This window comes from Odocoileus virginianus, chromosome 23 (assembly GCF_023699985.2).
Source record: "Odocoileus virginianus isolate 20LAN1187 ecotype Illinois chromosome 23, Ovbor_1.2, whole genome shotgun sequence".
NCBI classification, from domain to species: Eukaryota; Metazoa; Chordata; class Mammalia; order Artiodactyla; family Cervidae; genus Odocoileus; species Odocoileus virginianus.
This window is the reverse complement of record NC_069696.1, coordinates 11550476-11577837: the sequence shown is the minus strand read 5'-3', so window position 1 is coordinate 11577837 and position 27362 is coordinate 11550476. Positions and strand designations below refer to the sequence as shown.

Here is a 27362-nt window from a genome sequence, read left to right as displayed (position 1 = left end):
CAAAGACCCAGAACAGCCAAAATAACTAACCAAATAAATAAACTTACTAAAAAAGAAAAACCAAAACGCAGACTTTTATTTATCACAGTTCTGACACCTGGGAAGTCCAGGATGGAGGTCCCCGCTGATTCGGTACCTGGTGAGGGCCCCTCTTCCTGGTTTGCAGACGGCCACCTTCTTGTTGCGTCCTCATAGGGCAGAGACTGGTTTGATCTCTCTTCTAAGGATGCTAATCCCTTCACACGGCCCCACCCTCATCCTAATTACCTGTGAGTTGGGAGGGGAGGGGAGCGGGTGGATGGGGGTGGGGTGGAGGTAAGACTACCCTGAGACCATCTCACACTCAGACACCAGCTCCAAGGGCTTGTGGTGTCAGTCACTCCCCATACAGAGCACATCCTCCAAGCTCCACTCGATGGTCGATGGTCGGGCAAAGAGGGCCTGGCCCATGCCCGCCCCCTGCCCCAAAGCCAGCCCCTCCCCAGATCCAAGGCTGTCAAACGGTGACAGCTTCAGACCGAGTGGGCTCCGTCCTTTACAGAGACTCGGAGCTGGGAGGGCAGGGGAGGAGCCCAGGGCCAGCCGGATCCAGCCCCCCAGCCCTGCCCCCCGACCCTCACTCCCACCCGCAGAGCCTCCTCCAGGTTTGTTCCCATCCGCTGTCAGCTCCAGGAACCCCTGTTCCATCCTGCTACAGGGACTTCTGCTTCGAGAAACACAGGCAACAAGTGCCGAGTCTCCCTGGAGAGAGCGACGGGGCAGCTCCCTGGGGACAGACAGGGAGTCCATCTGACCTGCTAACCAGCCACGACCTCGCCTCTTCTCTGTGACTTTCGGGTGAAACTCACCATCGTGGCTGTGGGGTGGGCCTGGGCCTCCGCTCCTCCGGCAAGTAACTGAACTGACTTTCCCGAGGGCCAGGTTTTGGAGCCACGTGGGGCTCCGGCCTCTGGAGGGTGATCCTGGGCCCGTCACCCCCACGTGAGAGGCAGGTGGACAGCAGTAGCTGAGTGTGGCAGGCGGGTCCCTGCCGTCTGGTCAGCACTGACGGCTGAGGGCCCCCCTACTCCAGGGTCAGCCCCTCAGCCCCCCGAAGGTCAGCACTTCCGGGCCCCTTGCAGCTGCCTCGGCGGTGGCCCCCGGAGACCACCTCCTGAACCCCTCCCCCGCCTGCCCCGTGGGGAGGGAGCCTGCGTTGGGGCTCAGCTTGTATCCATGCATATTTAAGGGGGACCTTCCCAGGACACCGGCAGGCTCCCCACATCCCTCCCAGAGATCCATTTGTTAAAATAAACCAAGCGAGATCAGAGGTTAGCTCAGCAAGAAACCACGCCTAATTGGGTTCAAAGATATTCAGAAGGATGGAAACAGGAGACAGAGGCGGGGCGGGCATGCCACAGACTCACAGAACAAGATTGGGAGGCCCAGGGCTGGCTGGACCACAAGGAGCCCCTCTGCGGCCCAGGGCCCTCCAGCTGAGGATCAGCTGTGGGGGGCTGTGATGATTATTTTGGGGACCTCTGGGGCCCCCCGTCCAACTTGTCCTTCAGCTTGTGCTTGCGAAACAGGCTGTAGAGGATCCGCAGCGTGCTCTTGGCATCCTTGTTCACGATGTCTGAGGGTCGGGGGAGAGCAGGGCAGTGGTCAGACCCAGGAGGAGGAGACCAACCGTCCAAGTTTGCCCTGGACCGAGAGCTTTCCTGGGACACCAACCCTCAGGGCAAAACCTGGCAGAACTCCTGGCAAAGCAGGACAGTTGGTCAAGCAAGCCCTGAGTTCCAGGACCCATCACAGGGCACTGCCAATGCCTCCTCCCCGGCACCCTCTTGGGGGGCCCGCAACACAGCACCTTCTCCAGGCCTTGGCTCTCTGGACAGTCCATCCCCAGGGACCTTGGTCCCCCATCTCCTCTCCCTAGGACCGTCCTCCACCAGGGTGGGTGGGAGCCGTGGGCACGGTGCCCCCTCATAGGAACACTCGGCAAACACCAGGCAAGAGGCTGCACCCACATGCCGCCCCGCTCGGGGGCCCCGGCCCGAGGCTGCCTGCCCACGAGAGCCCTGCACTCACCTTCGGGGTTGACGGGGTAGCTGAGGAGGCCTTCTTCCTTCAGCAGCTCCAGGGCCAGGGTGACATTGTGCAGCTAAAATGACAAGACCCCATCAGTGTCGGCAAGATGATCCATCATGCAGCCAGGAGGCCGCCTCTAGGGGGAAAGGCAGTCCCCAAGGAAGGCACCTGGCAAGGCATCAGGGAAGGCTTCCTGGTGGAGGTGACACCTGGGAGTGAGTCCTGCCTGGTGAGGGGACTTAGCCAGGGGAGGAAGCATCCCATCTTTCCTGATGCAGCCCTGGAACCTGTGAGCAATCGAGACTCCCTCGTAAAGAGCTTAGTTCTGTGGGTAAAGCGTCGGTGAGGAGACCAAGGCTCAGAGTGGCCACAGGCCCATGTGAACTCACAAGACAGAAAGTGCTGGAGTCAGGTCTGTCTCCCTCTGACGCCTGCAAAGCATCTGCGGCTGGAGGAGCCCTTCCCAGTCCCAAAGACCGCTCCAACCAAGCCGGGCGGTTCCCATGGCAACCTAGCCAGGGGTCGGTAAGCAATGCCCACCCGAGGGTGCTGCCCTGCCTAGCCTGCTCCCAGTCCCCTCCTGGTGGGTCTGGGTAGATCTGGGTTGGACATCTGTGCACCAGCCCCCACCAGGTCACAGGTCACAGGTCACAGGTTGGACAAGGCACGTGTCCTGCCTGGGCCTTGTCCCCTCATCCATACAAGGGGAATAGCCCATCTCCCAGTGGGCACTTCAAGTGGCCATGTGGACCACTGTGATGGTGGACCCAGAACTGGGACCTCGAGGCAAGATGTGAAGGTGGAATAAAGAAGGCAGAGCTGGGGCCTCCCTGCATGTTTCCGCTGCACCGGCTCCTACAAGGGCTGGGTAGTGGGCTGTGTGGGAGGCCAGGAGCCCCTGATAAAGACTCTCTCAGAGAGGGAGAGGGGCAGGCCACAGTCCTGGTCCAAGGACGCAGGGCAGGGGCCGGGGGAGCATCTTCAGCCCTCTCCAGGGACTCCCACTGCATCCCAGGCAAGGGGCACAGTCCTCCGTGGCGTCTGGCTCCCCGGAGGCTGTGTGGGGACCACAGGGATCTGGGAGCAGAGTGAGCAAGGTCCTTCTCCACAGGGGAGAGTTGAAGGAGCATCAGATGGACAGAGCCAGGACTTCCCTGATGGCACTGGCTAAGACCCCATGCTCCCAGTTCAGGGGGCAGGGGTTCAATCCCTGATCAGGGAACTAGACCCCACATGCCGCAACTAAGAGTTTGCATGCTGCAACTAAAGATTCTGCATGCTGCAGCTAAGACCTGTCACAACCTACACAAATAAATTATTTTTTAAAAATGGACAGAGTAGCAGAGCTGGGTCCAAGATGCAACGGAGAGGGTGGTGGTAGCTGGGTCACCGGCCCAGCAGGGCCCCTCTAGAGCCCATCAAGGAGAAGAGACCAAGGCTGTCGCGGGTGCCGATGTTCCCCAACAGGTAGGTCACACCTCTGGGGATGTGCAGACCAGAGGAAGCAAACCTCAGAGTGAGTGAATCAGCCTCCGGGGCCATCCTGGCCCCTGGCCCCAGGTCTTCCCCCAGACTGGAGAATTCTGGAAAATGTGGGTTGCTACTGTTGCTAGTCTTTTCATTCTCATCAGGAGCACCATTCAGAAGATGCACGGAAGGTAAATATCAGAGTGATGGCAGGACACAGGGCTGGGCTCTCCCGCCTCTCAGCCCAGCCTTTGATGTGCTCACCTCCAAGCCTGTGTCTCCACAGCGTGGTCCAAGAAGGGAAAAGGGGTCTGTGACCAAATGGCTTCAGGAAATGTTGGCTTCCATAAAGATGTATGGAAATCCTCCACTGCAGGACTTCTCAGAGCCCTGAATGTGTTACAATGTATCCTGAGCTTTTGGGACTATGCATGTTTCCCCAAGTGATTTCACCACAGGATCCATTTGTCAGGGAGCAGCTCATGGGACCAGTTTCTCAGAAACACTTCATTCACTTACTTTAAATATTTATTGTCATTTGTTTATTTGTCTTAGTTGCAGCTCGTGGGATCCTAGATCTTTGTTGCGGAATGCGGGTTCTTTCAGTTGCAGCCTGTATGACCTTTAGTTGCGGCAGGCAAACTCTTAGTTGTGGCATGTGAGGTCTTAGCTCCCTGACGAGAGATCAAACCCAGGACCTCTACACTGGGAGCAGTCTTGGCCACCGATCCACCAGGGAAGTCCCTAAAATATTTATCGATCGTCTGCTATGTGCTGGCCATGCGACTGGGGCAAATCCCAGACCCGCTGCCTGCCCTTGTGGAATTCATGCTGAGTATCACCGCTGTCGACCCTGGAACAATGATCGCTCAAGCTTCTACGGGCCAACCAGGAGTAGCCTCAGGCCCCAGCCCCACCCCACCAGGCTCTACCCAAAGCATTAGTTTTTTGCACGCACAGTGTGAGATGACGAAAGGAAAACGACCATGTTCCACAGAGCTGAGAGAAGGTCACAACCCAGAAAGAAGCATTCAAATCGTTCGAGAGAGAAGTAATTTCACGTGGGAGGGAGCCGAAGGATCCTGGCCGCGGTGTTTTCATTTCTGCAAAGCCAACGATCGCCTCACTCCTCCAACCCTACTCCACTTCCAGCACCAAACGGCAACCTCACATCGACACCACTGGCAGAGAAGGTCTGATAACGAGAAATTCAATTTCCAGAAGCCACAATTCCTCGGGTGTCCCACCTCCGGAAAGGGCCGTTGTTCCGCCCTTTCCAGTTAATGACCTCGTCTGCAATTTTGTTACCCATTCCTGCAGCTGAGGTTTCTTACAATAGCCCATAAAATTGCATTCTTGGGCCTGAGCTGAGAGGCTGCTTTTTTCCCCTCCAAAGAATGTGGCTCATCTTCAAAACTTGGTTCTGAAATCAGTGGAGTCGGCAGGCTGGCTACACGTGGGGGCCTTGGAAGGCAGGACATTTGTCCCCCGCTTGTAACTGGGGATTAGGAGGTGAGCAAAATACTGCTGGCCTTGATATCTGGTGAGGCACCGACCCCCGAGTGACAAAGAGGGGACCCCTGTGCTCTTTTGGGTCCCGGTTCTGAGCCCCTGGTCCCATGGGGACCTGCATGTGACCCACCCCACCGGCTCCATCCTCTTAACCTTCCCTCACTGATCACACATGGGCATCCTGACTTCTGGATAAAAGTCAGCACCACGGTCTCAACCTCGCTCTGACCCACCTAAGCCCTTGCTCTGACCCTGCGACTCGGGGTGAGCCTCGTTCTTGGTCTTTAAAGGGCTCACCCTGCCTCCGTCTCCCACGGGGCTCACCCTGGCTCCCCAGGAAGGATATGAGGCTGTAGTTCCCACTTTTGTAGACAGATGAGCCTGGTCGCCATTCTAACCTCAACGCTATCTGGCTTACTTGCCCTGTCTGAAGTCAGTTTCCTTGGAGAGAAACAGGAATGGGAATAGTTCCTATTCAGAGGCCCGACGCAGGGAGGAATCGGCAAGGTCATCCATGCTGCCCGTGGGCAAGCACCTGCCTGGCTCCTGTCTCGTGTCCTCTCGGCCCCGTGCATGCAGGCGCCTCCGCACGGAGGCCACAGGGCCTTCTCTGGCCAAGAGGGTGAGAAGGAAGTGATAACACGCCAGGTCTGAGCCTGCACCACATGTGTCCTGTTGCATCTCTGGGTCCCCTGCCATTGCCGTGAGAAAACCATGCCATGCTCACCGCTGGTCCCAGGAGGAGACATAGACCTAGACAGCCCCAGTGACCCCCGCCTAGACGGCCTGACACCCAGCCCATGATGGAGCCTGGCCAAGCCTGGAGCAGCCAAACTCAGACGACCTGCAGACCCACCAGAAGGAAGGATTGCAGTTTGCACTGAGTATTTGGGTTGTTTGTTACACAGCATTTTCATAGCAATAGCTGACTAATACAGTGCCCAGTGAAGGGTAAGAATCCAGTAAGTGCCAAGCACTGTTTCTACCACAGCTTCAAACACTGCACTGCTCCAGCCTGCTTGCTCTTCAGTCAATATCCCAGCTCTGGGGAATCTGAGCCCCAAATCACTCTTCCAGTCAAGAGCACCCCTGCCTCCTGAGAGGGTGGGGACGGCTCCCACAAAGATGGCCAAAGGAAGAACATGGACTGAGGGTCAAGATGTCAGCCCCAGTTCCAGCTGAGCAGCCCTGGGCATGTCCCACAGCCTCCGGGGTCTCAGTTTTCCCTTCTGTAGAATGGAAATACAAGCCTGCCCTGCACCCCACCCCCCAGGAACGTGGAGTGAGAGAGAAGCTGGGGTAAGGGGCCTGGTGAGGCCAGACTCAGGTAGGAACTCCCCGCGAACACGAGAGGAGCTGTGGGTCAGGGGCCTAGAGGGGATGAGCCCAGGAGCTCAGAGGGGATGAGAAGCTGGTCAGAACCAACACCCAGCTAAGGGAGCTGGAGCAGAGCAGGAGGAAGCGGGGGCTGGGGGTACACTGGAGATGGCAGAGGCCCAGGTGGCATGCGGACCACAGGTGGGCAGTGAGGCTGTGGCCAGGAGGCAGGCGGGCTGGGGAGGCAGGCCTGGAACATTCGACAGGGACCCTGGTGGGGGAAAGGGGCAGGCTAGCAGCCAGAAGCAGGGACAGACAGGGTTGCTGATACGTGGGAGCCAGACAGAAACCAGCTTGGAACTGGGTCCGGGCCCAGGGCCCCCCTTCCACAACCCCCCCAGGGAAGGCTTTGAGATCTGAGCCATCCTCAGGGCCACGGGGACATCAAAGGGGAGGGAAATCATTCCTTTTCCCAGAAACGCCCCAAGGCTGGTACTGGGAACTAGCACCCAGCCCTGCCTGGTGTCCCCTCTCTACAGAGGGAGGATGGGGTGGCCTCCTGCGCTGGGCTGCCTGCCACCCAACCAGCCAGAGGGACCCTGGTGTGGACAGAGTTCAGACAGGGCCATCTGGGGTCCTGGGCGGGATGAGGGGACAAGGGACCACATACCCCTGGATGCTTCCACCTTCATGATGCTCCAAACTCTTCTGTTACTTGTGTGGTCTGAGGGGCAGCAACCCACCCCAGTGTTCCTGCCTGGGGAATCCCATGGACCGAGGAGCCTGGCAGGCTGTTGTAGTCCATGGGGTCGCAAAGAGTCGGACACATCTTAGCGACTGAGCACAAAGGCCAGCAGGGCAGGGACCGAGCCCACTTTAGCCAAAAGGAGCCTGAGGTGCCGGCAGTGAGCTGGTGGTGGATTGAGGACCAGAGCGGACGCTTTTCCTTCCTCTGCCAAGTCCGCCGGGACACAGAGCCCAGGACTGGAGTGAACTCTGCTCTGGGGGCCTCAGTTTCCTCCTGTGGAGACTCGTGAGCATCCCTTCCCTTCGCTAGCAGATGTCCTGCATAGAAAGGACATTCCCGGCAGGGGAACAGACTCTGCAAAAGCCCAGAGATGGGAGAGCTTGAGGAGCTCAAGGAACTGCAGAGGCTCCACGTGACAGGCCTGGGGGGTGGGGGAGGGAGGAGCCCCACGAAGGCCCAGATGCTGGGAGCAGTCAGACTGATGCCCTGTCCCTTCCACCAGCATCAGTCTCACCATTGTCCTTCCCCAACCCAGGCATAGACACCCCCTCCCAACCCTGCCTGGACTAATGCAGCCATCTCCCAACCAGCCCCCAGACTCCAGGGTCCACGTGGGAACTTCTGACTCCCACGAGGCCAGAACCCCTGCCACCTCTGAACCTTTGATGATGCCATTCCCTCCCCTGGGGCTTCCCTCCCTAATTTAACTCTGCAAACCAAGCCCTTCAGTCAACTTCAGGGGCCACCTCTCATGCAAGGCCTCTCCTGATTCCTGCAGATCGTACTAACTACATTTTCTTGCACTAAGGTTCCCCACCAGCTCACCCACCATGAGCCAACACATTTCACTGCAACCCCAGAAGACCATATATCACTAAGATCACAGTGTTTATAGACCGAGGGGTCCTCGAAAGCAGGAGCTGTGCTGGATCATCTTTATGGCCCATAGGGCCTGACAACAAGCAGGACCTCAGAAAATGAGGGATCAGGTGCACAGGTGAGTGGGTGGGTGGACGGGTAGATGAATGGATGATGGATGGATGGATGAGTGGATGGATGGATGGATGGATGATGTGTGGAGGGATGGGTGGATGCATGATGGATGGGTGGGCGGGTGGATAGATGATGGTAGATGGATGGATGAGTGGATGAATAGATGGATGGATGGATCGATGGATGGGTGGTTGGATGATATGTGGATGGCTGAGTGATTGATGGATGAATGAATGAATAGATGGATGGATGGATGGTGTGTGGATGGATGATAGGTGGATGGATGGATGGTGTGTGGATGGATGATAGATGGATGGATGGATGGTGTGTGGATGGATGATAGATGGATGGATGGATGGTGTGTGGATGGATGATAGATGGATGGATGGATGGTGTGTGGATGGATGATAGATGGATGGGTAGATGGGTGATGATGGGTGGACGGGTGGATGGATGATGGATGGATGGAAGGATGGATAGATGAATGGGCAGGTGGATGGATGGGTGGGTAGGTGGATGGATGGTGGATGGATGGATGAGTGGGTGGGTGGATGGATGATGATGGGTGGGCGGGTGGATGGATGATGGTAGATGGATGGATGAGTGGATGAATGGATGGATGGGTGGATGGATGATGTGTAGATGGATGATGTGTGGATGGATGATGTGTGGATGGATGATGGATGGATGGAAGGATGTTGGATAGATGAATGGGCAGGTGGATGGATGGGCGGATGGATGATGTGTGGATGGATGATAGATGGATGGGTGGATGGATGGATGGATGAGTGGCTGGCTGGATGGATGGGTGAATGGATGATGTATGGATGGATGATAGATGAATGGGTAGGTGGATGGATGAGTGGGTGGGTGGATGGATGGTGGATGGATGGATAGATAGATGAATGTATGGATGGATAGATGAACTGTGTGGACAAGTGAATCAGCAAGTCAATGGATAGGTGTAAGAGTCTGTATGTGAGATTGGTGGGTGAATGGGCAGACATATGGACAACCAAAGTTTCCTTCAGCCTTTATTACACCTGTAAGTGAATGAATGAAGACTGATCATGCCAGTTTCCTAGATCTGTGTACTCAGAGGTAGAACTGGAAAGGAGAAATCTTTGCAAAATCTTACCATTTCCGCAGGAGAGCTGGGAGTGAGATAGAATTCCTTCAAGTGCAGGAAGAAGCCTTCCAGCTGTCCAATCAGCAAGAGTAAGATGACGCCATCTGCAAACTGCAAAGTAGGGAACTGAAGACAGATCACCTAGAGGATCCCACTCTGCCTGTTACAGGCTGTATGACGATAAAGGTCACACAACCTCTCTGAGCCTCGGGTTCCTTCTTGAGAAATAGAGATGACATCCTTGACCTTGCAGTGTTGTTGTAAACAGCCACAGGTATAAAGCAGTTATTGGCTGTCTAACACAGAGCACATGCTTGATAAAACGAGCCATTTTTACCTTTTCTGTGAAAGAGCCTCAAATCATTTTTTAAACCACATACTGTTCCATGAGCTACAGAGGCTCAGGAGAAAACAGAGTTAAGTATAAAATTATTCCATCAGGAGAAGGCAGAGAACAGCACACCGGGCTCATTTTGCTGGCTGTTACGTTCGTATTTGTCTGTTCTGTCTGTATGTTCAGAGATAAAGCCATCACCCCGGCATCAGTGCATCATATGCTAATATAATCCTATTCAATCTCTTCAAAGACACAAAACACAAGATTGAATATTGGAAGTAAGTCACCGCTAGAAGTCCTTAATGAAATTGCCTCGTAATAGGTCTGTTTCCATGCTGTTATTTTGACCCCAAATCTTGCCTACTGATGTTCCCGGTAATACCACCGAAATACCAGGGACTTTAATATCCCCCTTTATGCAACAGTCTCTAAATACCATTCTCACATGTGCCATTTATTCTTCAAACACCTTTATTTTACCGAGTGAGACATAAAGATGAAACAGGTAGAATGTAAACCCAAGGCATCATCCTATTCATACCCACATAAAATACAATAAAACCACAACATTTCATTGTGTGTCTGCAGTGTGTCAGTGAAGTGAAAGTCGCTCAGTCGTATCTGACTCTTTGTGACCCCATGGACTGTACAGTCCATGGAATTCTCCAGGCCAGGATACTGGACTGGGGAGCCTTTCCCTTCTCCAGGGGATCTTCCCAACCCAAGGATCGAACCCAGGTCTCCCGCATTGCAGGCAGATTCTTTACCAGCTGAGCCACAAGGGAAGCCCAAGAATGCTGGAGTGGGTAGCCTAACCCTTCTCCAGCAGATCTTCCTGACCCAGTGATGGAACCCAGGTCTCCCGCCTTGCAGGTGGATTCTTTACCAAATGCCAGGTAATACACAAAATGCCCGATGTTCACCATCTCACTTATTACTCATGGTTCTGTGAGATAGGGATCCTTGTACCCATTTTGAAAGAAGAGGAGCGTGAGGTTCAGATAAGTCCGGGTCCAAGGTCACACAGCTAAGAGAGAGGAGGTATTCTTGAGCCCGGGGGCAACGTGTGCCCGCCTGGCTTCAGAGTCTGCCACCTCCATCCTGCTGTGTCGCCAGGCCACGTCACACACAGGCTTCACGAGGCCACCGTGCAAGGGGGTGATGGCGCACAAACCCTGGCCTCAGCAGCCGGGGTTCACGTCCCAGGTCTACCACTTAGTCGGGCTCCCCAGGTGGCGCTAGGGGTAAACGACCCACCTGCCAAGGCAGGAGACATGAGACGGGTTCGATCCTGGGTCGGGAAGATCCCTTGGAGAAGGCAATGGCAACCCACTCCAGTACTCTTGCCTGGAGAATCCCATGGACCAAGGAGCCTGGCGGACTACAGTCCACGGGATCACATAGAGTCGGACACGACTGAGTGACAGGCACCACTTAATCACTGTGTGACCTTGGGCAAGTTCATTAACCTCTCTGAGCTTAATGTGCTTATCTGTAAAATGGGATAGTAGCAGTTCCCACCTAAGGAGGTTGTTGAGAGGAGTCAGTGAGCTGACGTATGCAAAGGGCTTTGCTCAGAGCTGGGCACAGGGTAAGGGCTTCATCGGATTTAGCTCCAGGCACAGGACGATATCAACCCTGTTCCCCACAGGCTAACCACAGGCCGTGTCTAAGACATCAGCAGCACTGGCTAAGCTCACCGTAAGCCACTTGGTGACCTCGCCACCGGTCCCCCCAGACCATGTTGTGTAAACAGAAACCAGGGGGCCCGAATCCTGCCCCAGCACGTCCAGTTAATGCCCCCGGGGCCCAGAAGGCTCCACTGCTGCCCTGAGGGCCTGGGCTGGCCATCGGCTTCTCTGCCCCCCACTGCATTAAGGGAAATCAGGGGCGTAGCGTTCTGGTGGGAGGCCATGGTCCACCACAGGAGGCTGACAGCTCAAGACTCTATTCCTGCCCCGGGACAGTTCAGCGTCGTCAGCACCGGGGACCAGGAGACTCGGGGAGCCCTCAGATACAGGGCTGTGTCAACACCTACAACCCCACCAGACACACGTGTGTGCATGCTAAGTCTCCAGTCATGTCCGACTCTTTGGGATTCCATAGACTGAAGCCGGCCAGGCTCCTCTGTCCATGGAATTTTCCAGGCAAGAGTACTGGAGTGGGTTGCCATGCCCTCCTGCAGGGGATCTTCCCAAGGCAGGGATTGAACCCGGATCTCCTACATCTCCTGCACTTGCTGGCAGGTTCTTAACCACTAGCGCCACCAGGGAAGCCAATGCAGTTAGACAGGGAACGCTCATGTGTTTTGAGTCATAGCATCAGATCATCCAAGATAGTTTTGGGGAAAACGAGCTGCAAGGCGGTTGTTTTACAATGAAAGTGATTAACAGCACAGACAAACCCCGAGGTCCTCACTTCACAGGACCATTGTCCTGCCCCTGACTGGATGCTGCCTCCATGCAACACCCCCATTGGAGAGGAGGACCCCAGGTGTCTGGGAGGCGACACACCCTGGGTCACACAAGGTGGGCCAGGCTCCCAGGTGGGCCCTGCAGAACCCTCTCCCCGTGGCCCTTCCCGACCCCGGACCCCGCAGCCGCGTCCCTACCTGAGTGTCTAGATTCTGCACGGACAGGCCCAGGCGGTCCAGCTCCTGGTTGACGAACTTCACGATGGCCTGTTCAGGGAAGAACCGAGGCCCCAGGCCCCCAGCTCAGGTTCGCGACCTTCCTACTCGGGGTCACAGAAAGCCCCCCCACCACCACTGCATGGCAACCGGCACAGCAGCTGCAGAGTGAGGGCCAGGGGGCCGTATTCCTCCCCCTTTGCCCTACCCTCTCCCCCAGACCCAGGGCAGGTGGGCAGCGGGTGGGCGGGCGGCAGGAGGCACTCTTGGAACTTTGATCTCTCTACCTCTTTGACAGCGTTCACCTTCTCTGGAGCCAGCTTAAATAATTCATCAAAGACGTCCTCTGCAGACAGATCCAATAAACACCTCATTAGGATGCTATTATCTTTGTGCCAAACAGGGACTTCTTTTCCACCAAAGTTTCTCAGAAGAATCAGTCCAGAGAGAGATGTAGTTTTATCCCAAGTAAATGAGTAAGTGTTAGTTGCTCAGTCATGTCTGACTCTGCGACCCCATGGACTGTAGCCCGCCAGGCTCCTCTGTCCATGGGATTCTCCAGGCATGAATACTGGAGTGGGTTGCCATGCCCTCCTCCAGGGGATCTTCCAACCCAGGGATCACACCTGTGTCTCTTATGTCTCCTGCATTGGCAGGCGGGTTCTTTAGCAGTAGCGCCACTTGGGAAGCCCAGCTGGGCACACAATAGGACTTAAATAACAGTCATTGTTTCTAGAGTGGACACCACTCCAGCCCCTGGGAACTCACCCTGCCTCCCCGCAGTTCCCTGCTCCGCCCAGCAGTCCATAGGAGCTGCCATAGGTGGCTGAAGGGGGGCCGGCCCCGGACTGACTCCTGGCCCCGAGGTCTCCTCCCCAGCATGTGTGGATTGGCAGAATTAGGACATCCAGCCCTTGCAGAGAGGCTGAACTCCCCGCGGGGCACAGAAGGCCAGCACCCTCAGCAGCTGAGTCAGGCCCATGGGAGCATCTTAGCAACTCAGGCCCCTCGTCCAGACTCAGAGGCGCCAAGTCCTCAGACTAAGGTCATTTTCCCACCAACTGCGTTCCTGCTCTTTGCAGCTAACACGCCTCCCCTGGGGAGACCGGTCCTCAAGGCACTGAATACCCACACTGAATAGAATTTACCTCTTGATTCTGCAGCCAGCCATTGTGTGACTCTGAACAAGTCACTTCACCTCTCCCCGCCTCGGTTCCCTCATTAGTGAAGGGAGGGAAGTGGCACCAGACCGCACTCTGCAGGTTAACATGCCCCATAAACCGACAAACAGGGTGGAAATACCACAGGTCCCTCCCAGAGCACTTGGCCTATGGTCAGTGACACTGTGTCCCTGAAGGAGCCACTCCAATGACCCAGGCCAGAACACCACGGACATGCTAGACACGGTGTTAGGAAGCCCTGTTCCGTGTCCCTGCCCCTCAATGGGTGACCCAGCCTCATGCAGCCCTCTAACAAACACTGCTCCCTGGGAGACCCCAGGTCCTCAGGCTGCCCCTCCACATGCCCACACACAGACATCTCTCCGGACCGGCCTTCCTGGCACCTCCCTTCTCCCACTCAACCTTTCTCAGTCCTTGCTCTCAGAAGCCCCTCACAGGTCATAGTGCCTCCTCTGCAGGTGAGAACCCCCTGCCTATACAGCTCTGTTCCAAGCGGGGAAGGTTCGGGGAGGAAAAATCACATTAAGATGGATGGATGGATAGATGAATGGATGGGTGAATAGATGAGTGAATGGATGGTTGGATGGATGGATGGATGGATGAGTGGATGGATGCATAGATGGATGGTGGATGGATGGATGGATGCATAGATGGATGGATGGATGATGAATGGATGGGTTGGTGGATAGATGAATGAATGGGTGAATAGATGAGTGAATGGATGTTTGGATGAATAGATGGATAGATGGATGCATAGATGGATGGATGCATAGATGGATGACCAATTGCCAACTGGCCAGGCAGACTGATTAAGGAATGAATGAATGAAAGAAGGAATGGCTGGGTCAATCAGTCAACTGGTGAAGAATTCTGTCTCAAAAACAGAGGCCAAAGTAGTGAACAATCACTATTAAGCACTTTCTCTGTGCTAAGCACGTTCACAAAGAACCTTTTAACCCCAGCCACCAGCCTAAGAGGTGGGTACCATTATTAACCCCATTTTATAGATGAGGAAACTGAGATACAGACAAGTTCAGTCATTCACCCAAGTTCACGTGGCTAATAAATGGGGGAATTGGCGTTTGAACCCAGGTTGCCTGGCCCCAGAGCCCACACACTGAACAACTCCACAGCTGCCACCACCGATGGGAATTAAAAATCTCTCTACCCATATGAGCAGTATTGTGAGAAGGAACAGCCAAATCCACGGGCAGACAGACAGAAGGGAGGACAAAAAGATAAGAGGGCTCAAAATACACATGCACACGTGCTAAGTCGCTTCCGTCGTGTCCAACTCTTTGTGACCTGATGGACTGTAGCCCACAGGCTCCTCTGTCCATGGGATTCTTCAGGCTGAAAACTGAAGTGAGTTGCCACGCCCTCCTCCAGGGGATCTTCCTGACCCAGAGATTGAACCTGCATCTCTTACGTCGTGGACCACAAAGGAACTGCGAGCACACCCAATCATCAACCAGTCAAAATGCCATGTCTATCTCAGCACATACCCAGCAGAAAAAGATTTCCCTAAATTAGGAAGGTACTCACTTGATGGTTGGTCCTTGTCTGTGCTAAAGAGGAAAATGTAGGGGGTGGGGGTGGAGAGAAAGCAAACACACGGTTAAAAAAAAAAAAAAAAACAACTTCAGAGATGTAGTGTCTTCATGTGACAAGACCTGGCAGAGGCAAGGCTGACAGAGAAACTTGCGAGCTCCCTTTTCCTGGCAGTTCCATAAGCAGGCAGGGCCCTCGTGGGAAGCAAATGGCAGAGGTCCAAACCTCCCCCTGAGGCTCCCACACCTAGAAATGCCTGGATTGTGTCATTTTTGTGGTTGCTGTTTTAGCTATGCTATGATTGCTAAGTCGCTTCAGTCGTGTCCGACTCTTTGCCACCCCGTGGACTGTAGCCCTCCAGGCTCCTCTGTCCATGGGATTCTCCAGGCAAGAATCCTGGAGTGGGTTGCCATGCCCTTCCCCAGGGGATCTTCGCTACCCAGGGATCGAACCTGAGTCTCCTGCATTGGCAGTCTTGTTCTTTACCACTAGCGCCACCTGGGAAGCTGTTTTAGCTGTGGTGGGGGCGTATTTACACAACACGATAAACATGCTCAAATCCTCACTTGAGAGCCGGTACGTGTTTACCGACGCACATCCCTGTGTCACCACCCCCAACACGGCAGAACCTTCTAGCACCCCGAGCTGTTCCCCCCTCCCCATCACACCCCATAAAGGTCACTACTGCTCAGAGGTGCCTGGCTGTCTTCATTTGGTCTGTTTGTGTTTGAAATGAAATCGTACGCACTCCCTCATGTCCGGCTTCTTTCACTGCCTTTTTATTGTCATTGAGCGGTTTTGCCTGGACTTTGTTGTTAAGTGTCCCCCCCGCAACGCCCTGAAAGCTCGGTTCTGCTCGCCTCCCAGGTAGGTTGGGCTCTCCCAGGAGAGCCAGGTGGTCCCTCCGACCGCCCATGACCCTGGCAGGAAGCTGGGCTGAGTGGGATGGAGGAAGCAGCCTGAGACGAAGGCCCAGAGCTCCACACGGAGTCAGCTGCCAGGAGGGGCACACGGCCCTGTGCCGCCTGGGACACAAGCCCAGGGCCAGGGGCGGGCCCTCACCGAAGCCTCCGAGCTCGCGGAGGCTGAGAAGGGCTGTTTTAGGGCTGCAAAGGGAGGAGGGGCGTGGCCACCATGAGCACTGCTAACTGCGCCCTCTCTCAAGTTCCCCAAAGTCGTTCTCAGAGCCTAAAGCTTCGGCATACAAGGGTCAAGATGGATGATGGGGAGGGCATCTAGCCTCACCGAGTGGCAGGGGAACAGGCCTTCTTCCTGGGGTGTCACTGGGAAGGCCGATACATCGGGCCCCACTGGCAGGAGGGGCCAACAGACGTCTGCTCCCTCCACCCTGGGCATCCTTTGCCCACACGCCTCCACCAAGATATTACCTGCCATCAGCTAGCCCATCCCCCTAGCCTGGTCCCAGTGAACACCCAGGAGACGTAGACCCGGCAGGACCTCAGGGCTGGGGGCACAAAAGAGGGGAAGGTCCCCTTATGTACATCATCTGTGACCCTCACAACAGCCCCAACAAGTAGGAAAAGTAGGGTCCCCCTTTATCAAAGGCATGAAGAAGCTCAGAGAGGGGGAGTGACTTGCCCAAGGACACACAGCTCATACCAGGCTGAGCTGGGATCTCAGCCCAGACAGGGCAGTCTGTGAACAGGAGAGAACTGAACTTGCCCAGCTGGGCCTCTGAGAGTTAAATGGGTCAAGGGAGCTGAAACAGCCCAGTGCCCTGCACACAGTAGGCCTTCAGGAAGGGTTAGACAAGAAAGGAGAATCCACAGCTTTCCTGCAAGGAACCTACTCTCAGGCCAACCCAGAAAGACCTTTGGACCAGATAGGGTGGGCGGTGAAATGGGGACGCCAGGCAGCATGCGGCAGGGTCTGGGGAAACACAGGCCTGCAGGTGGAGCCGGGCCCCTCTGCAGCTCTGGCAGCTTTGCGAGGATGAGAAACATTCTGCCTGGACCAGGCGAAGATTCTACAATTCACGGAACAGAACCTGCAGCTCAAACTTAGGGGCCTGCTGCAGGGCCGCCCCCAACCCCTCCCACCCCTCGAACCTGGGCGGGGGTCCCCAAGTGTGAGCCCACGGGTGGCAGGGGACCTTTGGCTGAGGTCATTTACAATCTCCACCACAGGGGAGTCCAGGAATGCAAAATAGCCAGGTCTCCCTGGAGAGAGACGCAACTGGGAGGTGTTGGAGGGCCTGGGGGGGAGAGGCTCATGGTATATGCATGGCTTCCTTTACCACCCAGGCTGTTGGGAGTTTTGGCCACAGGCCAGCTGGCCCCGCGCCCCTGAGATCCCTCTAAAGGCTCACCCAGCCTGCAGCTCAGAGACGCCTAACAGCAGCCCCTCTTCTCCCCGGACCCCAGACCCTGCAGAGCCCAGGTGCATGGCCCTGACCCTGATGTGTTTCCAACCCTGGCATGAAGCATGTGCAGTGCAGGTGGGTGTAGGCAGCTCTGCCGGCCAGGACTCCACGGGCCGGGCAGCGCTTAGTAGGGCCGGCAGAGTGAGGGCCTGCCCAAGAAGGTCAGAGGTCTGCCCCTGCCCCAGGGCCCACTGCCCATTCCTGAGAAAGCCCAGCGCCCCCGCCTGCCTCACCCGCACTCAGTCAGTTGCTCCACCGACTTCTCCGACTTCAGGCCGCTCTTGGTGCGCTAGGAGAGAGAACGGGGGACGGGATGGAGTATCCACAGAAAATCCTAGGGCCCATGACTGCTTCTAGAGGAGACCGGAGGGCCCAAAGCTGCCCCAAGGGACCCAGTTCACCCTGCCTCATCCACTCCTCAAGGAAGCCTCCCTCCTGGGCAGCCCTTGTGGGACCAGGTTAATTGTCCTTCTTCCCATGGGCCCTGAGCCCCACAGAGGTGGAGAGTGTCTGCTTCAGTGCCCAGGTATCCCCAAAGTCCACTCAGTGCCTGGCTCACAGGGCGTCAACGGACATGTGTTTACCTGATAACAAATAAGTGACTGGGTGGATGAATAAATGAGTGGGTGGGTGAATGAATGGGTGAATGGGAAGGTTAATGAATGAGTGTGGGGGGGGAGGTGAGTGAATGAATGAGTGGGTGGTTGAGTGGCTAAATGAATGGATGAGTAGGTGGATGGATGAATGGATGAGTGGGTAGATGAATGAATGGATGAGTGAGTGGGTAAGTGGATGAATGAATGAATGAGTGGGTGGGTAAATAAATGGATGAGTGAGTGGGTGGAGGAATGGGTGGGTGAGTGGATAAATGAATGGATGAGTGGGTAGGTGAATAAATGGTTGAGTGGGTAGATGAATGAATGGATGAGTGGGTAGATGAATGAATGGATGAGTGGGTGGGTGGAGGAATGGGTGGGTGAGTGGATAAATGAATGGATGAGTGGGTAGGTGAATAAATGGTTGAGTGGGTAGATGAATGAATGGATGAGTGGGTAGATGAATGAATGGATGAGTGGGTGGGTGGAGGAATGGGTGGGTGAGTGGATAAATGAATGGATGAGTGGGTAGGTGAATAAATGGTTGAGTGGGTAGATGAATGAATGGATGAGTGGGTGGGTGGAGGAATGGATGGGTGGATGAATGGGGAGGTGAATGAATGAATAGGTGAATGCATGAAGGAATGAAGTCACCTCTGATTTACATATAGCCACAGAATTCGTCAGTCATTTTGAAAAAGTCGGGATGAATCCTCCCGAGTTTGGCTGGACTCGGTGTATTCTGCCTCCTGGGATAAGGGAAGCTGGCTGCTCCCCAGGTGCCCAGGAGGTGGGGGAGGGAAGCGTGGGGGGCACGCACAGGGGGCCCTGTTGGTGGCACTTAGGGTCTGTCTGAGAGAGAAGGCACAGACTCCTGGGCCACCGGCTACAGAGCAAGTCCACGCGTGCTGGAGGGGGAGCACTCAGTAGGTGCTGGAACCGAAAAGGCCGCTGGGGCCCCTCTCACACCCATGCACTGGGAGACGAGACCGTCACAGTGGGAGGGCAGTGGCGGTGGCCAGGGGTGTGAAGGCTCCAGAAGGGCCGTGAACAGACGGTCACTTACGGCGCATGTGGTTGCCATCAGCCAGGACCTTCAGGACACCCCAGGCAGGTGTCATCTGCTGCGTAAGTGGGGCTGGCCAGTCCACAGACCTCCTCGTGGCCCCCCCGGACTCTGCATCTCCTGCCCACAGCTCCGGCCCAGCTTCCCCGGCCATCCTGGTGGGATCTGGTATTTCTCCCGGCTCCCTGGTCACCCTGGTTCAGCCCCCGCCCTGTGTAGCACCCACCCCCTGGTCCAGAGTATGGCGACATGGCCCCAACACGCTCGACCTGCAGGCGGGCATCCTCCGGGGCCCACCCCTTACCTCCATGGTGATCACCTCCACCTGCACGTTGGTCGGGAGGGGCAGGTCGGGCTGGAAGCGCTTGGCCAGGGCCACGAGGAGATGCAGGGTGGCCAGCAGGTCCTTGCTGAAGACACCTGGGAGGGAAGGGGGCATGAGGTCAGAGCTCCCGGGATACCCAAACCTGGGGCTACGTGGTGGGCTCCTGATTGTCACAACCACCCTCTGTAGCCCAAGGAGCTCGGCGGTGTCCAGTCATCAGGGGAGCAGAGGTCTGGAAATATACATTCAGAACCTAAAAATAGTCTCACTTTGCTCCAGTCATCCTTTCTGCAAATACAGCCCAAGGGCACGAGCCATGTGCGGATGGGACTTTCACACACAAATGTTCACTGTGGCGCTGTTTAAACAACTAAATGTCCTACGGCAGGGCCCTGGTTGAACAAATTGTTAGATCTGAGCTGAATGTGACCTGATTTAGGGGCTTTCCTGGCAACTCAGACGGTAAAGAATCCACCTGTCATTCAGGAAACCTGGGTTTGATCCCTGAGTCAGGAAGATCCCCTGGAGAAGGGAATGGCAACTCACGTCGGTATTCTTTCCTGGAGAATTCCATGAACAGAGGGACCTGGTGGGCCTGACGACCTGATTTGGGGCCAATATTACCCGCATCAATTATTGAATGTGAGACTTGAAACGCAGTGGCGAGAATAATGACAGAGGCCTAACAAAAACTGTCTGACACGAAACTATATTCAACGTCCTGTGATGATGGAAAAGAATATTTAAAAAGAATACACACATATGTATAACTGAATGACTTTCCTGTACAGCAGAAATTAACACAATGTTATAACCAACCATACTTTAAAAAAAAAGAAAAAAAAGGGGGGGTTGAAAACTGTTACCACCTCACCTTTTCATACTGTTTCATACATCTACTTCTGCTTTATCGACTACGCCAAAGCCTCTGACTGTGTGGATTACAACAAACTGTGGGAAATTCTTAAAGAGATGGGAATACCGGACCACCTGACCTGCAACAGTTAGGACATGGAACAACAGACTAGTTTAAAATTGGGAAAAGAGTACATCAAGGCTGTATATTGTCACCCTGCTTATTTAACTTATATGCCGAGTACATCATGAGGAACATTGGGCTGGATGAAGCACGAGCTGGAATCAGATTGCTGGGAGAAATATCAATAACCACAGATGACACCACCTTTATGGCAGAAAGCAAAGAACTAAAGAACCTCTTGACAAAAGTGAAAGAGGAGAGTGAAAAGTTGGCTTAAAACTCAACTCAAAACTAAGATCATGGCATCTGGTCCCATCACTTCATGGCAAATAGATGGGGAAACAGTGGAAATAGTGACAGACTTTATTTTTGGGGGCTTCAAAATCACTACAGATGGTGACTTCAGTCATGAAATTAAAAGATGCTTGCTCCTTGGAAGAAAAGTTATGACTAACCTAGACAGCATATTAAAAAGCAGAGACATTACGTTGCCAACAAAGGGCCATCTTGTCAAGGCTATGGTTTTTCCAGTAGTCATGTATGGATGTAAGAGTTGGACCATAAAGAAAGCTGAGCGCCGAAGTATTGATGCTTTTGAACTGTGGTGTCAGAGAAGACTCTTGAGAGTCCCTTGGACAGCAAGGAGATCCAACCAGTCCATCCTAAAGGAAATCAGTCCTGAATATTCAATGGAAGGACTGATGCTGAAGCTGAAACTCCAATACTTTGACCACCTGATGCAAAGAACTGACTCACTGGAAAAGACCCTGATGCTGGGAGGGATTGGGGGCAGGAAGAGAAGGGGACAACAGAGGATGAGATGGTTGTATGGCATCACTGACTCGATGGACATGAGTTTGAGTAAACTCTGGGAGTTGGTGATGGACAGGGAGGCCGGGCGTGCTGCAGTCCATGGGGTGGCAAAGAGTCGGACATGACTCAGTGACTGAACTGAACTGACCACCTCACCACCCAACCTTGGAGAGGCTCTTTCAATTCCTTCCAGTCTCAGTTTTCTCATCTGGAAAAAGGGCAGGATGTAGAGGTTGGAATGGCAGGAAATCCTACCAAGTGGCTAACTGGGTGGGACTTTGCACACTCATTTCTTATAAGCAGGTACTACAGCTGCAACTTAGATAAGTTAATGAAGCGGGTAGTTAGCACCCATGCAACAAGGCAGTTGAGCTCGTGTGTGGTGCTTGGGACTTGGGGAGCTGTGGCAGCCTTAAGGACAAGGCTGCCTTTATCACCCTTGCGGTGGGCTCCAAGGCAGCCCCACCCACCCCGGGTAAGGGCGCTGTAATTCTGTCTCCTTGCCTGCCCGCTCCCAGGCCTCTCCACACCAGCCCCACGCACTCTCCACGCTCCACTTGGCCTGCAGCTCCTCCACCTGCAGGCTCTGGTCCACAGACTCCAGGACCGCTGTGAGCTTGCGCCTCTGGCTGGCTGCGGTCAAGGCGATCTCCTCCACGTCAAGCTTGAGTCCGCTCAGCTTCTCTGAGGACCAGAGAAAGAGGAGTGGGATGGAGGGGATGGGTGGGAAGGACTGGGGGATGGCAGACAGATGTGGCTCTTGCCGGGGGACCCACAGCCAGTCCTCTTCCTCCAGGCAGTCACGGGGCATGGTGGCTGCGGGGCTGGGCAAGCCCCACCCTCCAGAGACCGCCCCCCCCCCCGGCCCACCCCACCCTGACCGAGACCCTGTGCCCCACCCCCTTAGCTTCCCACACAGTGACCCGCGGTCCTCATCCCTGCAGGGCAGTGAGGTCTAGTGGTTAAACTCAGTTTCCTCATCTGTAAAATGGGGATGATCACAGAGCGGCTGTGCTGAGGATTAACAGCATCTGCTCTGTGGCAAGAGCTCAGGAAGCCGTGACTGGTAGGCCTGTCCTGCAGCCGTCTGCCAAGAGCTCTGCAGAGGGGGCCAAGTGAGCCCCAGGCTGGCCCACCCTACCCCTCTCCCAGGACTTCCCAGGGCTGGAAGCAGCAACTTACGGAAAAGGTGGTGCAGGATGAGCCCGTCGAAAATGTCCTCCTCCAGGCTGCGGACCACGATGTGCTCCGGGAGGAGCTCGGCATTGATCCAGTCCATCAGCACCTGCCGCCCCGAGACGCAGCTGACGGGGGGCCACTCCCCACCCGGCCTCTCGCCGGGTTCAGCTCTGCCCTCCTCCCACCAGTCAACTCTGACTCATCCTTCAAGGCCAGGTCAAACATCACCTCCTCTGGGAAGCCTGCTCTGATCTCCCAGGCTATTAGGGGCCTGCTCTGGGCTCTGGTGGACCTGAGCACTGCGGGCTTTTTTTTTTTTTTTTTTTTGTCCTGCATAAGGTTTTGATAATACCGGGGCACTGCTGTCCTGCCTCCTCCTTCAAACTACAGCAAAGCACAAAGGCTGTCCCTGGAGGTCGGAAGTGCAGAGAAGCAGCGCCCCTGTCCCTTTAAGAGACCAACCTGAGCTACCCAGGACTTGGTGGATAAACACCTCACTTCCTCTGTCCCAGCAGGAAGCCTGCAAGGTACCCGCTCCTCCACAGGGGCCCCCAGTAGCACCCAGCAGGCTCAAGCTCCATCATTCACCTTGGGTGGCTCCTTCTTACCCATCTTATTTCTCCTCTCCCCTGCCTTGTCTCCTGGGATGACCTCCCAACTCACTATTTTCACTTGAATCCTTAGTTCAGGATCAGCTTCTGGAGGGACCAAAACTAAGATGACACATCGGCACCCCACCAGTTTCCCTCTGCCTGAGAGAGGGGAACGTGGAGGGAGGGATCGAGAGAATGGGAGGGAGGAAGAAAGGGATGGAAAATGGGCCAGAAATCCTCTGGGTGGGCGGTCAGAGGTGGTGGAGTCCAGGAGGTCTCCTTGGAGGAGGTGACAGAAAGGCCCCACGGAGACTAGAGAAATACTGCAGAGAAACATGGAGACCCCAGGCCTCTGCACAGCTTACAGTCAAGAAGAACTGGGTGGTGCACATGTTCCCACCCACTCGGTCAGCTGTCCATTGTCCCAGGCAAGTTGAGCCAGAGAAGGAGCACAAGATTTGGGGTCCATGATCTGGGTCCAACCCTAGCTCTGTCACTGGCCACCGTGTGTTCCCCATGGGTCAGGTCACTCCTCCAAGCCTTGCTGTCTGCTCCCTGGGATGCAGGTGACAGCACAGCTCTTTCAACTGCCATGAGCCTTGCTGGGATCCCGTACAGAAAGGCACACAGTCAGCGCTCAATAAATATCCTTTCGTGCAGGTAAATATCCTTCCACTCAGCAGGTCTCCCAGGAGTCTGAGGGACTGCCGCCCACCAGCTTGAGGCTGGGGAGGGGATGGCCCACGGTCCCCACGCCAAGAAGATAAAGACTCCTCCAGAGAAAGATGGTCAGAGAAGGTTGCCGCACCTTTTGCAATTCTTCAAATTTGGGGTTATTCCGGGAAGTGGGGGGCAGGAACTTCCTCTTCTCTCCTGGAAACAGAGGGGAGCATGACACGTGGGTGGCGGCCTGCAGGTCGGCCCTGGAGCCAGCATCTCGACCACGAGGGGAGATTGGTCCTACAGCTTCACATGCACATACACACATACAGACACATGTGCATAAGGGCAATCAAACACACAAACACACATGCACACAAGTGCATTCACACACACACATAGATACACATTCACACACATGCACACGTGCCATCACACACACACACACACACGCCCTGACCACCAAACATCCCCAGAGACCTGGGTTTCCCAGACATGCCTCGTCCTCTGCACCCACTTCCTTCGTCCATGGGGTTCCTGCCTCCCCCTCACACTCTTCCCCCTCACTTCTCTCATGAACACCAGCCCATCTTCAGACACACAGTATTTACATTTGGGGAACATACTTAAACTCGAAAACTATTTTTTGTCTACATGAAATTCACATTTAACTGGACATCCTGCATTTTATCTGACCCTCTTTCCACGTACATAAGAAGGGGTCACAGCCCAGTTAAGCCCAGGTCCCCGGGCTCCAAGGGGTCGAGGCAGAGTTCATCCATGACTGTCAGGCTCCCTGGTGTGGGCAGGGCATTGAGGGCACCTGGCTTGTCCACTGAGCTCCAAGACCTGGGTCAGCATCTCCCCTAAGTTGAAGAACCATGGAACCCACAAAGGGTAGGGCCGAGGCGGACCCCTGAGATCACCGAATCCCAGTGAATGTGGGAGAAACTGAGATCCACTCCCCCCCCGGGGCTGGCTTTGCCCAGATCCGCAAGATGTATCGCCTCTGTGTTCATGTAGCCCAGCGGGGATCTTCCAGACACTGCAGACCGTTGAGTACCACTCGGCCCCGTGTGTTCCTGGCAAGAGGAGAACAGGCTCCTGACAAACACTTGGTGGCAGGGGTGGGTGGGGGTGGCAGTGCCTGAATGGCTGTGGCCCCTTGCTGGGGCGTCGTTCCTGCCACTCAGAATCATGCCATGTTCCAGCTCCGCCTGCCAGAACTTTATCTCCAGACCAACTATAAAACCAAAAATAAACACTTTTCCAAATCACTAAGCCCTGCCACCCTAACAGCAATTTTCCTCCTGATGCTTTCCAACCTGAAACCACTTATAAACCGAGAACCCCAGTTAATGAAGTCAGCCCCGCGGCGCCGGGCTTGCGGCTTTGCAATGTCACCCTCTGTGCCTGCTTCCTCGTCTGTAAAAGGAGGCGAGAGGGCCCGTGACTATACTCCTCAGAGTAGCAGGTGAGATGCCATGTACAAGACACGCTCAGCTCAGCCCCCGCCCAGAGGGGACCACACAGCAGTCAGCATCCTCACCACTGTCCCCGTTAACCTGGAGAAGTGCGGGTATGCGGGAATCTGGGGAACTCAGTGGAAGGTTCCAGAAGCAGGGGGGTCAAGTATAAAGCAGAAGGCAGAGGCGAGGGCTGGACAGAACTGGGTGTTCAGCTGACCACCTGGAAGCCAATGCAGGGCCTGATACAGCTCGTGGGGGTTCTCAGGATGCTGGCCCTGCCCCTCCGCCCCACCCGGCCTGAACCTTGTGAGAGCTCTTCCTCCGCCGGTGGGTCCACCTTCCCGGGGGTCTGCAGCAGGTTGTAGAGGGACTCCGGCTCCATCGCTGCCTTGCTGGCCCTGAGGAGGCAGGGAACCGAGGACGTCACCATCCGAGTCACCCTAAACTCGAGGTGTGCCGTTTCCTCCAGAGTCCAGGAGGCGCGGGGAGAGGGTGGGCGCTGGCTGGGGGTGGACAAGTCACCGCGCTGCCCGAGCAAGGGGACAGGGTGCCTGCTGAGAGGGTCGCTGGAGCCAGTCCTCGCAGGATGCCCTGCGGAAACACACTGTGGCTGAGGTCAGAGCCTGTGCAAAGGCTTGGCGGGGAGGGGGCTCCTCCTCGGTCAGGTGCAGCCAGGAGCAGCCAGCCCACAGCCCGTCCCGCAGGACACCAGAATCTTCGCCCACCCACCCTCACCCCGGGCAGTAGGACCAAGGGGGCGACCCACTGCTCAGAGCTTCTTGGATCCAGAAAACCCTCTGGCTAACCTCAGGGGGGAGATCTGCTGAAGGGGAGAGGGCAGCGGTATGGCAGTGATCACATTGACAAGTGATGTCTGCAGACCAGGAGCTCCTAAACCGGGGCAGGGGTGGGGGACAGGCCTGTCCTCTCTGGGTCCTGAGCCTGAGTCAGGGGGCACAGAGCAGCCCCCCAGCCTCTGAGTGAGTGGACATGGGACTGGGGTGCAGGCTGGGCTCTCGGGGGTGTGGGCTGGTCCTGCCTGGCTCCAGTTCTGAGCGAGCTTCTCCACAGCGGGGCTTATCATTCTGGCCTGTCAAGGGAGCTCAGGGGTCTCTCCGCTCACCGGAGCTTTCAGAGCCCGCCCTCCTCATCCTCGCTGGGGGGAAGGGTGACAGGCAGATTCAGAGCCTCCTCCCTGCTCCCCTGGACTCACTTCCTCTCTTGCTGGGTACGGCCCCCCCCCCCACTTCCGCTCTGGCCCCTGGGCCTCCCGCAGCACTTTCAGCCCCAAACAAGACATGTGGGGCTGGGGGGGGGGCCTCCTGCAACCAAAGCTGGCGGTCAGCTGCAGCCCCCAGGGAGGCCTGGCTGGAGCAGCAGGGCCCAGAGCTGCCGTGAGATGGAGGCACTCACAAGACTGTAGTCACGCTGTGACACGGGCAGCCAGCCTGGGGACTCCGGAGCACTGTCCGTGGCTCCGTCGTGCCCTATATCATGGGGGCGTGGAGAACAGAGCCCCTGGGCCGACTCCATCCCCCCGAGTTCCCAAGCCTCCTTTCGGATGGGGTTCTGTTCAAAGGACCAGAACAGAGGCGGGAACTAGGCCTGGGGGTGGGGGGGGGTGGTTAGGAGATTGGGTTCCAGGCGGGCTCCTCCTCATTCTGGCTGTGTGACTTTGGGCAAACAACCTCCCCTCTCTGTTCCCCACGCTCCTTTACCGGGAGGGGCTGAACCTGACGGGCGCCAAAGGCTGCGAGCGTCCACAGGGCTGGGAGCTGCCTCCAGCCATCAGCAGCCATGGGGGCCCTCCACTCCCAGACCTCAGTTTCTTCATCGGAAGACTTGGGGTGGCCTGTCTCCATGGCTGAAGGTTAGGGGAGATGACAGGCTGGAAAAGGAAACTTTCCCGGGCTACGTGAGAGCTGGGAGGGCGCTCTTCTGCCTGCCCAGGCCTCTGGGCTGCGGGAGCGGCTGCCTCTAAGTCTAAGAGGCAGGGGGACCAGCTGGGCGCAGGGTGAGCTCCACCCAGCACCTTCCCCTGGGACCTCGGCTAAGACGAGCTCCGGGCCCTGTTTCCACAAGGCCTCTCAGAGCTTTCCTCTCTGTATGTTTGAGCTCAGGCACTACGGCTGGCTGGGCAGAAAGGCCCAGAACCGAGGACTCACCTGGCTGCTTCCTCCACGCAGGGAAACGAAGGCCACGGGCTCAAGCGCTGGTGGTCCCAGGTTCCAGAGCAAATCGGCAGGGGCCGCCCAGGAGGCAGGGGCAAGCGGCTCACTTCCTCCAGGGCCTGTGGCTTCTGCAAAGACGTCCAGGCTACGTCTGCAGGGTGCTTCCTCCCAGCAGGGCGGTAGAACCAGATGCT

At 55.9% G+C, this 27362-nt stretch overlaps 1 protein-coding gene across 2 annotated transcripts; it reads right to left on the bottom strand.

Moving 5' to 3' along the window:
- Positions 1-54: 54 nt before the first annotated feature.
- PARVG (parvin gamma) lies at positions 55-27362 on the bottom strand. Of its 2 annotated transcripts, XM_020898530.2 has the most exons (13): positions 27163-27362; positions 25301-25395; positions 23677-23741; positions 22279-22381; positions 21640-21780; positions 19284-19399; positions 17551-17606; positions 14929-14951; positions 12490-12548; positions 12185-12253; positions 9246-9347; positions 2071-2143; positions 55-1615 (listed from the first exon to the last, which is right to left on the bottom strand). In XM_020898530.2, the coding sequence occupies exons 2-13, from the start codon at positions 25377-25379 to the stop codon at positions 1506-1508; spliced, it is 996 nt and encodes a 331-aa protein (XP_020754189.2). In that variant the 5' UTR covers positions 25380-25395; positions 27163-27362; the 3' UTR covers positions 55-1505. The 2 variants fall into 2 exon arrangements, with proteins under 2 accessions (XP_020754189.2, XP_020754188.2); XM_020898529.2 differs by lacking the exons at positions 25301-25395; positions 27163-27362 and having other exon boundaries at positions 23677-25294.

Coding starts and splice junctions, on each gene's coding strand:
- PARVG (XM_020898529.2), bottom strand. CDS start 23,856: ATGTGTGTATGTGCATGTGAAGCTGTAGGACCAATCTCCCCTCGTGGT. Junction 19,400..21,639: donor GGCCAAGTGGAGCGTGGAGA/GTGCGTGGGGCT, acceptor CTTCCCTCCCAG/GTGTCTTCAGCAAGGACCTG. Junction 12,549..14,928: donor AGACAAGGACCAACCATCAA/GTGAGTACCTTC, acceptor ATCTGTCTGCAG/AGGACGTCTTTGATGAATTA.